Source organism: Erythrolamprus reginae, chromosome 3 (assembly GCF_031021105.1).
Source record: "Erythrolamprus reginae isolate rEryReg1 chromosome 3, rEryReg1.hap1, whole genome shotgun sequence".
NCBI lineage: Eukaryota > Metazoa > Chordata > Lepidosauria > Squamata > Dipsadidae > Erythrolamprus > Erythrolamprus reginae.
In genome coordinates, this window is record NC_091952.1 from 209,929,862 (window position 1) to 209,944,357 (window position 14,496).

General features: G+C 35.7%; 1 protein-coding gene across 3 annotated transcripts in view; it reads right to left on the reverse strand.

Moving 5' to 3' along the window:
* Positions 1–667: 667 nt before the first annotated feature.
* Positions 668–14,496, reverse strand: part of RB1CC1 (RB1 inducible coiled-coil 1) — a 63,358-nt gene continuing 49,529 nt past the window's right edge. For 2 of the 3 annotated variants that reach the window (XM_070747746.1, XM_070747745.1), the window contains exons 17-24: positions 14,307–14,415; positions 13,976–14,216; positions 12,009–12,063; positions 10,130–10,177; positions 8,086–8,144; positions 5,386–5,522; positions 4,084–4,154; positions 668–1,628 (exon numbers count right to left, since the gene is read on the reverse strand). In XM_070747746.1, coding sequence (XP_070603847.1) covers positions 1,551–1,628; positions 4,084–4,154; positions 5,386–5,522; positions 8,086–8,144; positions 10,130–10,177; positions 12,009–12,063; positions 13,976–14,216; positions 14,307–14,415 — 798 coding nt within the window. In that variant the 3' untranslated portion in view covers positions 668–1,550. The remainder of the gene's footprint in view (positions 1,629–4,083; positions 4,155–5,385; positions 5,523–8,085; positions 8,145–10,129; positions 10,178–12,008; positions 12,064–13,975; positions 14,217–14,306; positions 14,416–14,496) is intronic. The other variant, XM_070747747.1, reaches the window with a different exon arrangement.

Sequence of the window (14,496 nt, forward strand, 5' to 3'; positions counted from 1 at the left end):
TTATTTCCACTTCAAAACAAACCCTTTATTAATTACACAGTGATAATTTTATTTGAATTGAAATGATTAGGAAAAATTAAGATTTGGGAATGTCTTTGTCACCATATAGCAAGATCAAAATGATGTAACAAAGCATGAATTACTTATTGGTCATATTATTACAGAGTATTATAAATTATTGGTAATTAAATACAGATTTAGTGTTATCTGTTGTTCCTTTTTTTGAACAGAACAATTTGGTATTGTCATTTTTAGTGAAGACTAAGAGTGGAAATTTTTACAGACAGAGCTCCAAGCTCAAAATAAAGAGGAATGCCCTGACTATGGAAACTATTACGTAGGGCATGTATAAGTACGGTTTTCAAGCAAACGTTGCACAGCCATTTGTCTGGGATAGTTTGAGAAGTCCCAAGGTCCCTTTCAACCCTAGAATTCTAGAAGAGAAATCATTAGAACATTATTTTGCCTGTAATTTACTTTACTGTGCAAAAATAAACGATGATTAAAATAATTAGCTTGATCATACATGGAACATTTCAGAAAACTCTTTACAGGCATTTTTAAAATATTTATATAAAGTACATTCAACTTCAAAATTTACAAGAACAATCATGGATAGGACTGCCCTACCACATATAATTTAAAAAGCATGTAGACCATTGAAACATTTACAGGTTCAAATCTTTATTGTTTTAAAATTCTACATGTCTTTTACAGTACAATAATTTGTTATTTAAGTGATCTTTGTATAGTTAATGTACAATGCGGTTTTTTTCCTCCCTGAACCTTAGCCATGAAATACAATTTCATTAATATGATTTTTCTTTTAAATAGATCAATACAAGACTTCTCTGAGGACTGGGAAGGTGTCTCATTTAAATACAAGAGCCTAGCGACTTCCTTTCAAGATCTGTGATCAACGCTTCAAAAACTTCAAAGACTGATCCATATTAGCTTAGCAAGATACTGGTGTTTTTTTTTCCTTTCTCTTATATTAAACAGATTTTTAATGCAATAAAGCAAGTTGCAAGAGTTACCTTTTCATCTATTGAGGCAAACTCATGCTGAATAAAATTATCTGCATGCAATGAACACTCCTGTATTATAAATAACTGATGGTTTTATACATATTATAAAGAATCTGTTAAAGAGTGAAAGTAGTTTGATAATGGTTTCACAAAAGGACAAATGCTGGTAATGGCAGTTAACATTTAACATCTAATATGAGCTAATGTATATTTAAACAGGCAATTAACATGGCTAGTAAACAAGCCATGATATGTAAGATTTGCCCTTTCAGAAAATGAACTCTTTTGGTCCACATTTCTAAAGTTATCTGAATAAAAAATTGGAACAATTAGGCCAGACATTATGATGAATTTCTTGTTTCTAAAATATAACACATTAAAAAGAAAAGCAAAAAGGGATCATATTATGGAGCATTGTCATATGACCTCTGTATAAAAAAAATGGCCTGCTACTTGGATTGATGAATGGGTACTGAGAGACTAGTCAGAAAATATAGTATTGAGTTGAGTTTTCCTCATGTGTTATACTTTCTTATTCCATGGTACTGCTTTTACTCTGTAGAATTTTGTACCCAGAGGAACTTTGAATCGATTTTGTGCCTAAGGAAGAAAGGAAAGAAAGAAAATTATTCTAAGGCTAGCACCAGATCTATAACCAACCGTAAACAATGCATGTATGGATGGGCACATCATCATCATCATCATCATCATCATCATCATTATATTTTTAAATGATTTTATTTAACATACAAACATTTAAACACCATACAAACAACATTAAACATTTACAATTTATATGTATACAAAGTTTATCTTTTACAATTCTATTTACTATGCATTTTTCTTAATTTCCACCCAGTTGTATAATTTCTCCCACACTCTGTAATAGTCCTTATTTTGTTGGTTTTGTATCTCATATGTTAATTTGCTAAATTTGGCGTAGTCTAATATTTTTTTAATCACCATTTCTTCGTTTGGGGTCTTTTCTTGCTTCCATACTTGTGCGAATGCTAATCTTGCAGCTGTGAGTATATGATTTATTAAGTAATAATTTTCTTTACTATGTTTGCCTCTAATTATTCCTAATAAGTACATTTCTGGTTTCATATCAAGTTTATAATCCAATATTTCTTCCATCCATGTCTGAATTTGGGTCCAAATTTTTTTTGCTTCCTTACATCGCCACCAAATGTGGTAGTATGTTCCTACCTCTTTTTTGTACTTCCAACATTTGTTGCTTACATTCACATTTATTTTGGCTAAGCGAGCTGGCGCATTGTGCCATCGGAAAAACATTTTATAGAGATTTTCTTTGTAAGGTGTTGATAGCATCATCTTGTAATTTACTGACCATAGTTTTTCCCAGTCTTCTAGTTGAATCGCATAGCCAATTATTATTATTATTATTATTATTATTATTAATAATAATAATAATTATTAATTGGATTTGAATGCTGCCCCTCTCCAAAGACTCGGAGCATACAATATAAAACAGTGAATACAGAAACAAATCTAATTAAGTAAAAACTATGTAAGCTAAAAAACCCAATACAGTGGTACCTCGAGATACGAGTTTAATTCGTTCCGGACCTGGGCTCTTAAGTCGAGCAGCTCTTATCTCGAACGACTTTTCCCCATAGGAATTAATGTAAATAATTTTAATTGGTTCCAGCCCTCAAAAAACTCACAAAGTTAGTCTAAATTATGCAGAAAGACATGTTTTTAATGAAGAAATGTACATGTACATATAAATGAATAATGAAGTTTCTTTCACTTAACTTGTAAACTTTCTTAAACTTTTAAATTTACATATGTTCAACTTCTCTGCCACCCAATCCTGTAGGACAGAGGTCCCCAACCCTTTTTGCACCAGGGACCGGCTTTAAGCGATCAAGAGAGGAATGGGTGAATGAATGGACGGAGGGTGGGAAGGAAGGAAGGAAAGAGGGAAGGGACAGGAACAGAGGAAGGAAGCAAGGAAACCTATGAAAGGGGAGAGTAAGAGAGGAATGAGTGAAGGGAGGGAGGGAAGAAGGTGGGAAGGAGAAAGAAAAGAAGAAATAGAGGAAGGGAAGGTAAAAGAGAGAAAGAAAAAGAGCAAGAAAGAAAGAAAGAAAGAAAGAAAGAAAGAAAGAAAGAAAGAAAGAAAGAAAGGGGGAAGGGACAGGAACAGAGGAAGGAAGCAAGGAAACTTATGAAAGGGGAGAGTAAGAGAGGAATGAGTGAAAGGAGGGAGGGAGGGAAGAAGGTGGGAAGGAGAAAGAAAAGAAGAAATAGAGGAAGGGAAGGTAAAAGAGAGAAAGAAAAAGAGCAAGAAAGAAAGCTGCAAGCACACCCCCCCCCGAGCCCCCCAGGCCGGCTGCAACCTTTTAAAACACGCGCGCCGCTTCGCAGCTGTCTCCTGAAGCCGAACGCGGAAGTTAGCGTTTGGCTTCAGGAGACAGCTCCTTGGCGCTTGTATCTCGAATTTGGGCTTGTAAGTAGAACAAAAATATCTCTCCCCTCCCAGCTCTTATCTCGAGTTGCTCTTAAGTAGAGCAGCTCTTATGTCGGGGTTCCACTGTATATTAAAAATCAATCAAATTCAAATCACAGCCATATATCACAATTATTGGCCAGGGGGTCTAGATCTAATTGCCCCAAGCCTGGCAACATAAGGGAGTCTTAATATTCTTGCAGAAGGCGAGGAGGGTGGGGGCAATGCGAATTTCTGGGGGGAGTTGATTCCAGAGGGCTGGGCCCCCCACAGACAAGGCTCTTCCCCTTGGCTCTGCCAAGCAACATTGTCTGGTTGACTGGACCTGGAGAAGGCCAACTCTGTGGGACCTAACCGGTCGCTGGGATTCATATGGCAGAAGGTGGTCCCGCAAGTAATGCTATATGCATGACATTTTAGGAACTTAATTCAGTAGCACATGGCATTTCATCTCTTTTTATTCATTGAACAATGCTGCATGTAGTAAAAAAGCTGTATTATTCCTCTCAGAAAAATAATGCTCAAATTCCATTATATAATTTCACTGAACCATGACTAATCAAATAATTTAACCCTTACCTTTTTTGCCTGACAATATTCTTTTTCCATTACTTTCCCTAACACCCAAGGTCTTCGAGATGTTCCAGAAGCTACAGGAAAAAAGATTCATGACTTGAAAAGATTATATGTATATGTAGTCCCCACTCCACATGGGCAGAGATATCACTCTGCCAACAAAAGTGAGTATAGTCAAGGCTATGGTTTTCCCAGTTGATAAGTATGGTTGTGAAAATTGGACCAGTGTCAAATAATTGAGGTCTTTGAATTATGGAACACAGGAGAAGACTCCTGTGAGTCTCTTGGACCAGTCCTAGAGGAGATCAACCCTGACTGCTCTTTAGAAGGCCACATCCTGAAGATGAAACTCAAAAAGTTTGGTCATCCAATGAGAAGGAAGGACGCACTGGAAAAGAGCCTAATGCTGGGAAAGATTGAGGGCAAAAGAAGAAGGGGACAGCAGAGAAGGAAGTGGTCCAAAATAAGACATCTCCTGATAGTAAGCCCAATTGGTCTTTTGAGTGCATGGCAATAAGGCCAAAGGCTTATTTCAGAGTTCAAAAAAATATAAGACAGGGTCTTAATTTCAGGGAAACACTCAGTGGTGGGTTCCTACCGGTGTGGTCCAGAGTGCCGCATCGATAGGAAACCACTGATGACACAATTTTTGGTGATTTTTTTCCGGCATCTCCATGTCAGAAGAAGCCCTTCCACCCACCCTCATCTTAATGCTGACCTTTATTCTTTGTCTAAAGCACAGCTGAGAAGCTCCTTCTCAGGAGATGCTGGGGAAAAAATCATCGGAAATTGTGTCATCATTGTGTTCCTATCAATGTGGCGTTCTGGACCGCACCATTAGGAATCCACCACTGGAAACAGGGTGTGTGTGTGTGTGTGTGTGTGTGTGTATGTATAATACACACACACACACAACTATCAACTACACTACTGTTTATAATACCATTCAATACATATGTCTCTGTATTTAACCATTTAATAGGGAAAAATCTGTGCATGGTACTGTATGTGTAATACCATTTTGATAATAAAGGACACATAATTGTTACTCTCTCCTATCTGTAAATGGTATGAAGACCATAAGGACTTCCAAAAATATTATATTACAATTTAAACATTATGACATATTTATTTTTGCATTAAATGTTTCTACTTAAACATAGTTGTTTCTAGTATTACTTAGCTATGTTTCTGTGTTTATACGTAATTATAAAATATGTGTGTCATACATACCAATAAGTTCACAATAGTTCAAACATTTTTAAAATATATCATAAAAACACTTTCCAAGGTGATGACACTTACCACACTCACCTGGTTTGAGATCAAGTGCCGCAAGAGATTCTGAGTGTAAAAAATACAAAGTTGGGCTAACAGTAAATAATACATAGTTGTCATGACGTTCATCCAAGATTATGAGAACCAAATCGCCAACCTGAAACCTAGTTCAAAAAATAAAATATAAAAAGTTAAGCAGGCAATGCATAATACAATATTGAATAGATATGTATTTACTCAGAAAAAAAATCCCAAGTACTTAAGAACTTTTCTACATAAGAACTGGGTGTCCAAGATTTTTTTGCCCCTTCTTAAGAACCATTTTCTACTTAAGAACCCGAGGCCGGAAAAATTTCCCAGGAAATTTGAAAGCGGCACGAAAGCCCGGCCAGTTTCCTGCCATTCCCTCCTTAATCCCAGCCATCTCGGGCTTTTCCGGGCTGCCAGAAGAGCCTTTTGGTGGCGCTTAAGGAGGTTTTGGCAGTCCAGAGTGAACGGAGTGTTTTCCTTTCTCTGGGCGCTTGGAGAGGGAATAAACCTCCTCGCCGGTTCAGAGTCCCTGTTTTTTTTTTTTAAACCTTAAAGTTTAGGATTTAAGCGGTGGTAAGATGGCTGCAAGTTGGCCACAGCAAGTGGTCCTAGATCCGACACATTGTGTGATTACTTGATAAACAGGAATTTACAGGGAATATCTATCTATGTCTGTCCGTCCGTCCGTCCGTCCATCCATCCAATCTACCTACCTACCTACCCACCCACCCACCCACCCATCTATCTAATCTATCTATATTTGTTTTTGTGGATTTTCAGAGGTACAGGTATGAAGGTCTTGGCATATTTGGGTTTCTTTCCGTGTAAGTTTCAGAGATTCCTGGTGAATTCGGGAAGAACCCCGAATATGCCAAGACCTTCATATATATATGAAGTGATACAGTGATAACTCGTCTTACGAACCCCTCTTTATACAAAATTTTTTTGATACCAACCCGGTGTTTAAGATTTTTTTGCCTCTTCTTACGAACCCAAGCCGCCGCCGCTGGGATGCCCCGCCTCCGGACTTCCACTGCCAGCCAAAGCACTGGCATTTCCCTGAGTCTCGTGTCACTGGGAATCCTTGCCTCCGGACATCTGTTGCCAGCTGAAGTGCCTGTTCTTGCATTGCTGGGATTTTCCTGAGCCTCCCCCTGCTGGGAAACCCCCGTCCGGACTTCCGTTGCTGGCCAAAATGCCCATTCTTGCATTGCTGGGATTTCCCTGAGCTTCCCCTCGCTGGGATTACCTTCATTTTTGCCAGCGCTGCTTTGAATCCCAGCGAGGGGAGGCTCAGGGAAATCCCAGCAATGCAAGAATGAGTGCTTCGGCTGGCAAAGGAAGTCCGGAGGTGGGGTTTCCCAGCGAGGAGAGGCTCAGGGGAATCCCAGCGCTTCGGCTGGCAACGGAAGTCCGGAGGTGGGGTTTTCCAGTGAGGGGAAGCTCAGGGGAATCCCAGCACTTCGCCTGGCAATGGAAGTCCGTAGGCAGGGTTTCCCAACGGCGCAAGGCAAAAGGGGTGACTTTTGGGATGCGGTTGCACACATCATTTGCTTTTACATTGATTCCTATGGGGAAAATAGCTTTGTCTTACAAACATTTCTACGTACGAACCTGGTCAGGGAACGAATTAAGTTTGTAAGACGAGGTGTCATTGTATAATGATGAGCAAAACATTTTACATTAAAAAAAACCCACTACTCTGTGGCTTATTTTAAGAAGCAGCAGTCATGGTACAATTAATTGCTTTTCTCCTCTGAATGATATATCTTAATTTTCCTAAACTTTTCAGAAAATAAATTAATTACTAATTCCAAGATCCAGGGAAATACGTAAAATGACAAAACACTCATAATCGGCTTCTATTCTAATTTCACTGTTCCAACTGGAGAGATACATCTATATGAATAATGAGTGAGGATTCAAAAATAGTCCTTAGTAATTTTATTGGCAAGAATATGTAGCAGAAGTAATAAGAATTCTGGATTCTCTAAAAGAAAGACATTTGGAAAGGATGAAATATTTTGTATTTCCTAGTAGTGTAATCAATAACAATTATTACTACAACTGGCTATAATCTAATAGGAAAAGAATAAACATCTGGAGAGTTCTTTTAAGGGCTATGTTTTGTAATCAAAAAAAGACATAGAACAGAAAAAAATGGATTATTGCAGTCCTTTCATGTATCATTTTACAGAAAGGAAATTTCTACAAGAAGTCGTTAACTGAGATGCCTGAGATAGATGCATATCTCAACTGAATTTACTCACAGTGCACAGCAAAACTGGTGGACTCCTATAGAGTTCTGGATGGCTTCAAGGTTTTATAAAAGTGTTACAGGTTTTTTAACCAATACTATACATAAATGTCAGCAGTTTTAGGACACAAATTTGATTAGCAGTGTGTTTAAATAAACACACATACTTTTTTTGCATTTGTTTTCAACTTCTGTATAGTTTAATTTGTATCTATCCCAACAAAAAACTGCATTACTTTTATTAAGTCTTTAAAAAGTAGTGGCAGGGAAGGGATTCAATTTTTGTTTTGAGTTTTTGCAAATAAACAAATGTAAATTATTAACCTACCCAATAGTTGTCAGATATACTGATTTTAATCTGGATTAATGACCACAGTGATATTATTTTTTTAAAAGAATTTAATGAAAAAAATTTCACAATTAACAATATTTATACTTACTCTCTGATAGCAATTTTCTCAGAATGTCTTAGGGAAACTGAAGACATGCTTTGAGACATCTGAAAAATGTAACATTACTATTATTTTCCTATTATAGCAAATATAAAGCTCGTTCTAGGCATAGGTTATTATTGATTAATCTTTTCACAGGTTGACATAAAATAAAAGAAAAATTGGCTTTCTGTGTTTTGTATCTACTATCTATGGACAAAATGTATTACAAAATTAAATCAATTTCATAATATGAAGATAAAGAAAGTTAGCCATTACTATTATAACTGATTTTTAAGCATCCTTACGCTTTTATGAATGTCAACACATTTTTCTTTAATCATATATCCTACATTATAACTTATACTTTGTATTTATCTAGATTTCTTGCCAAATCCATTTTTATATTCAACATTCCACAAAACACAAAGTGCCAGAGCAGAAATATTTTTCTGATTTATTAATTGCGGTGGTACAAAAGTAATCAATCTGGGCTGACTTACTGTGTGCAGCAATGACAATACATACTATTCATTTAAAACACATAGCTGTGATTGATGCCTTTTTATCAACCTATTTAGAACTTATCTTTTAGAGAACTTGAGGGCATATGTCTGTCATGAAATCAGACATACCAAAACAAACAAACAAAAATTAAGAAATACTTTTCAAATAACTCTGGAAGAGATCTGATTCGAACTGGCATCAATAGGATCCTGAAATGAACGTGAAATCCATGATGGGGAATTTATCGACTGGTAGTACTTATTTAAGTATTTATATTGTAATTGTTTGGTAAGTTTTCATTGTTTTAAGTGTTTATAAACCCTTCCCACACAGTATTTATTTTAGATACAGTATTTAAATACAGTATTTACAATTTTAGATTTATTTATTTTTTTGAAAAACCTGCCGATCGAGTTCGGCGGGCTGTTTAAATCTGCCGATCGGCTTCCTCAGAAAACCGTGATGAAGTGAAGCCGCAGTAGGTGAAGCGCAGTATCATATAGGTCACTAGGAGTTGGAACATAATCATCATCAAGTTCATTTGGTTTCTTAATATTGTACCAGGAAAACGTGCAGTCGGTATTTTGGATCCTCCAGTAATTTCAAATAAAGTACAGGTAGTTTTTGCTTAGGAACTATCTGGAAAAGCGTGTAACTTTCCCAGATAGTTCATGGGAAACACAACATGAAGCTGAGAAAGTTGAGCTTCCTAGATAGGGCTGTCATACGCTCTTTAAGCAGGAGCCTTGACTCCCAACAGAACTCCCAAGTTATCCACTGTGTCTGCCTTTTCTATTACAGTTGTACCAATGAGCAGTTGCTAAGTGAGGCAGCCACTAAGCAAGGGCTACCTGCAATAGTGATAACCGCTGGAGAAGGTGGCAAAACTATCTTTAAATTATTCACTTCACATTTGTGTATTTTTTTAAATAAAGCTAATATAAATCCTTTTTATAGATATATAAAAAGAGAAAGTTTTCTTTGTTGTACATTTCTTACTAATAAAATACTTTATTGAATTGGATATTAAATGTTTCCATATGTTCTGTCGGGATTTACAACTTCTAAAATAAATAGAGTTATTTCTCATGGGAAAAGTGCTTGGTGTTGCTAATTGACCCATTAATTTTAAGAGGGGTGAAGTGAAAGCAAGAGGGAGGAACAGATCTTTTTCTATACCCTCTAACCTCGTAATCGCGAACCAGAAGTTTTGAAGTGGAGCCTGTGAATAGCGAAAACTGCAGGAAGCCCGGAGGCTTCAGTGAGATTTCAGGGCAAGTGCAGGGGGTGCAGCACCGTGGAGGGGGATGGGGGGTGTTGTGCGCCTATGAATGGGGGAGTGCAGTGTATTATGGCTGTGGGCACATCCGCGCAATAAAAAAGGTTCGCAATCACTGCTTTAACCCATTGATCGACATTTTCCTTTAAAACTAAAATACTAAAATCTCAGAACAATATATTCTTCAGAATACATTTTTAAAAATTAAATTGACTGATTTTATCTATTATTTTGAATAAAGTTTTTAATAAAATTTACACATCTTACCAATCTTTGATTGAGCCTTTTATTTTCCTCCTCTTTCAATTGCAGCGTCTATAAAAAGATGCATTTTATAACTTTACCCAAATATGCATTATATATATTAACATTATATATCTTTATAAATGCATTCCCAGTATTTTAAATTGCAATTCTATTCGTATCCTCTTAACACAAAATAGAAAAATGAAAATCTGTTGTCTGAAAATTTTATGCATAAACAAATTTTGTACCTCCCAAATAAGACAACACAATGTATAGATGTATCATGAATTTCAACACTTTTGTAGAAATTTCTGATGTAGTTCACAGCTCAAAAAAAGTCTAAACTTAGGAATACATTAGAAAAAGACCCATATATGCACACACAGAAAGATTGCACATTGGAAAACTTCACTAATAAAGGACAGAATAAAATTTACAGTTGATAATTTTTGTCAAGGAAGAAAAAAAGATATAGGTATGTTCTTCTCTGGGAACAAATATAATCTAGCACAATTGAAATTTGTTTATGAGTAAACACGGGATTAAAATTCAAGCTGAAATACTTAGATCTATTATTCAGGAACCCAACTTTATGTTTGCGTGTGTATTTGTGCACGCGCACTAAGATTTTTTTGGGTGTGCGTGTGTGCACACGCATGTGTGCGCGCTACGATTATATGCTTTTTATTACAGTAAACTAAGATCTTCAATAAAACTTTAGAGAATATGAGCTATACATCTGCATTTCAATTCTGTTAAACTACAATGTTTGTCTCAAAATACCAACCAATTCATTTAAATTTATATTATCAAACATAGAAGAATTAGAATGATAGAAAACATTGTTTTTTAAGCAAGCACCCCAGAAATTCTGATTTTCGGAAAGCAAAGCAGATAAGTCTAGCATGTACACTTTACTTCTTTACTGCAACATGTCTAGGAAATGTGAGATAAAATATAAAGACACACCTTTTTTAGAAAACGTACTAGAGGTGTTTTTATCTAAATAATTAAGCTAAATAGTAATCATTAAAGCTTAAGGGATTCTGTATATAAAATGAGTGCTCTGTTACTGAATTATGGAAATATCCCTTAGCCACACAACAGGAATTTTTATATATATGAGAAAATAAACTTTTATATTTTTTATATCTGGTGTCTACCAAGAGCACTAGATAAATATAATCACCCTCAAAAAATAATCAAAACTAAATACTTGTTAACATTAATTTGGGATTCTAATGATTACATAGACATGTGATTCCTGGGAATAATCGTAATCTTTTTTTAAAAAACCTATAGAAAAGTAGGTTTTATTGGTCTTCTAGGATGTTTTTTAAATATTTATTCAGAACCTTTGTTTTAAAATAAAATAATTAATTAACATAAAATATTTCTCTATAACAGAAAAATCACAAGTAACAACTCAGTACCAGCTTTGATTTCTAGCCTGCCTTCAGGCCCATACAACTCAGAAATCATTAATGTAACAGCAAACACAATGGTGCAAGCTAATTAGTGCAAAATCAGACTGCTGTGAATGCATGTGGGTCTTGTAAGCATGGATATAAGTGGGGATTAGTTCATGCAAAACAAAGGAGCTAGGTTTGATTTGCACAGAGTTGAAGGACTAATCAGGGAAATAAGAAAACACCCAGAATAACATGCATTTTCTTCCATAAGGCTATCAAGACACTGACATGGATATATTCATGAAGTTAGCATGTTAGTTGAAATCGAAGGACACTTTATTAATTAGTATAACATGAATACTACTGGATGCACAATGGATATATGGGAAGGGAAAAAAGCTAAATGTAGGCTTCTTACACACCTTAATTCTGCCTAACATTACTAGTAATGCTGCCAAAAACTGAGACTGACTTAAAAAACTACTCACTTTTTCTAACATCATTATCCTCTGTTTTTCTTCAGACAACATCTGGACATTTTCACTAAAAAAAAAAGGAAAGCAAGCAAGATAGAAGAAATTAACAAGAAATGAAGGGTGTTGGGGTTTTTTTTTTAAAAAACCCTCTGTCTGGCTCTTTAACATGTTTATAATGATTGTTTAAAAAGAACTTTTAATAGTATAACAAACAACCAAGAAAGATTAACACAACCAAGAAAGATGAACAAACAGCTGTTTCACATTGGCCAAATGGCCCTACTTTGTAGCATAGATGTGTCAAGCAGAAATGATTAAAAGTGCTGTGTGTATAGTATGTTCATCTTTTACCATTTCGCACAAGCCTTATGTATATAGATAGATAAATGGCAGCAATTGAATCTGCCTTTCTTATATCAAATATTATGGAGAAGATAAGAGTCTTATTGGGGATAATTAGAAGTTGGGCAGATAAAGACACAAAACCCAAAAATGGGGCAGATGTCTTCAAATGAACAGGCTATTAGTAAGGGCATGGAATATGGCCTAGATATCAGTCACTCCTCTGAGAGGTCCAGTAGCAGCAAATGATACTTCTGGGTATTTGGGTGACAAGGAGAAAAGTCTGAAGTCTAAGAGACTAGATGTGGGTTAATGAATACATCTGTGCTCAATTATTTTAATATTTTTATTTAAAAACAGTGTTGAAAAACAACAAAACTTCAGTATATAACAGAAGTGACTGTGAGAACCCGCCCAGGAATGCTTGGCGGATGAGTCCTTCAAATCCCAAGGAATCCTTATATGCACAACGTGTAAGAAAATATGAGTGAACTAAGGACAAAGGTAGTAATAGAAATTGGTGGGCTAAAAAAAGGTCTATAGATACCAATAGGACTGCATTCAATTGGATTAACTGTATTTAGTTATGCAAGATAAATTATTTATTAATGACAAACATATGTAATTCTAAACAGATCAACCAGTTTAAAAAGATAACAGGTGAAACAATTCTTCATTTATTTGCACATGACTTGTCATGGTGAGCTCAAATTTGGAGGAGACTGACAATGAGCAGCCAGCTCCACAGTTACAGGAATGATTATTGTTATCTGAACAGGCAGATGAGGCTTGCTAGTAACATCTCTGAATATGAAGAAGCTAAACTGCAACCTCCTCCCAAAGCAACCCCCCACTGTACGTAGAGGGCAGTGGTGCCCTCCAAGTGAGGCAGTTTGCAAGGAAAGAGTCTTCTCCTTCTTAATGAAGAACACTAAGAATGCTTTTTAAGAAGGGCATCAAGCTTAAGACCCTCCATTGATGACAACTGCCCTTAACTCCTACTTTATGCCCATTGACTCCTGACTGGTGAGCCCTGACTCTTGAGCTGGGCTGGCTGAGGAACCTTCCATGAAGTTTTCACCTTTGTACTTTGCCTGACCATTTTTTTGCGCACTGTTTGGATTAGAGCTCTTTTAAGGCAAGTTTGCTAAAACTAAGAAATACTGTTTTACTGCCATCACATACATTTGACATACATTTTGATATTCAGGGATTAGAAACTTATTTCAGTAATGAATAGAACTGATTTCTGCTGTTCAAAATGCTTAATATAAAATAACATTTCTCACAAATTTGAAGGCTGAAATTTCATTATATATATATTTATATATATATAAAACTAATGTGATGAAAAGGGGTGTTTTTTCCTCCACTAAAACAGAGGGTCAAAGGAAATATGACTAATAGTTGAGGATTTGGCAATGATCCACATTCTAATTTTAAACATATTATCTCTTAAAATAAACAGATAATAATTAAGACATATGTTCTGACAATCCAACCTTATATATACATTTAGCATGACAATGATACAAATGTATAAAAAAATATTCAGGAAAAAAACTTAGGACCAGCACTTTAAATGGGGTAGGGGAAACTTATTTCATTCATATTTATTTCAATGCCAAATGACTTACTTTACAGTCATCATGCTAGTTTCTAGGGTGGAATCAATTTTTCCTTCTTCTGTTGTATCAGAACTCAAATGTTCAGTTTCTGATGCGAAATCAGCTGCACAAGCTCCAGAAGGTTCCGGAATAGGAGGCAAGCATGTTGATGAAACAAGATTGCTATTTTTCAGCTTATTAACTTCTTCTCCAAGTTTCTTCTTCTCTTCAAGTAAACGAGCACGATCTTCAGACAGACTTTCAATCAGATCTGAGCAAGGCATTTCAATGATTTATATTTAATATTGCACTGAACAATTGCTATGGTATGCAACCCTAATGCATTACATTGCATGCTTACCCTTGTCTCTTTCTTGCTGCTGTTTTATCACTTTCAATTTGTCGCTAAGATCATTGATTATATTTTCTTTTTTCAGCTTTTCTCTTATTAGAACAGTGTTAAATGTAGTCTGAAAAGATAGCAAAATTAATTTTGGTAACACAATGGACAAAATGTAGATGTAGACATTTTTAACTGTGTAATCCTTAAT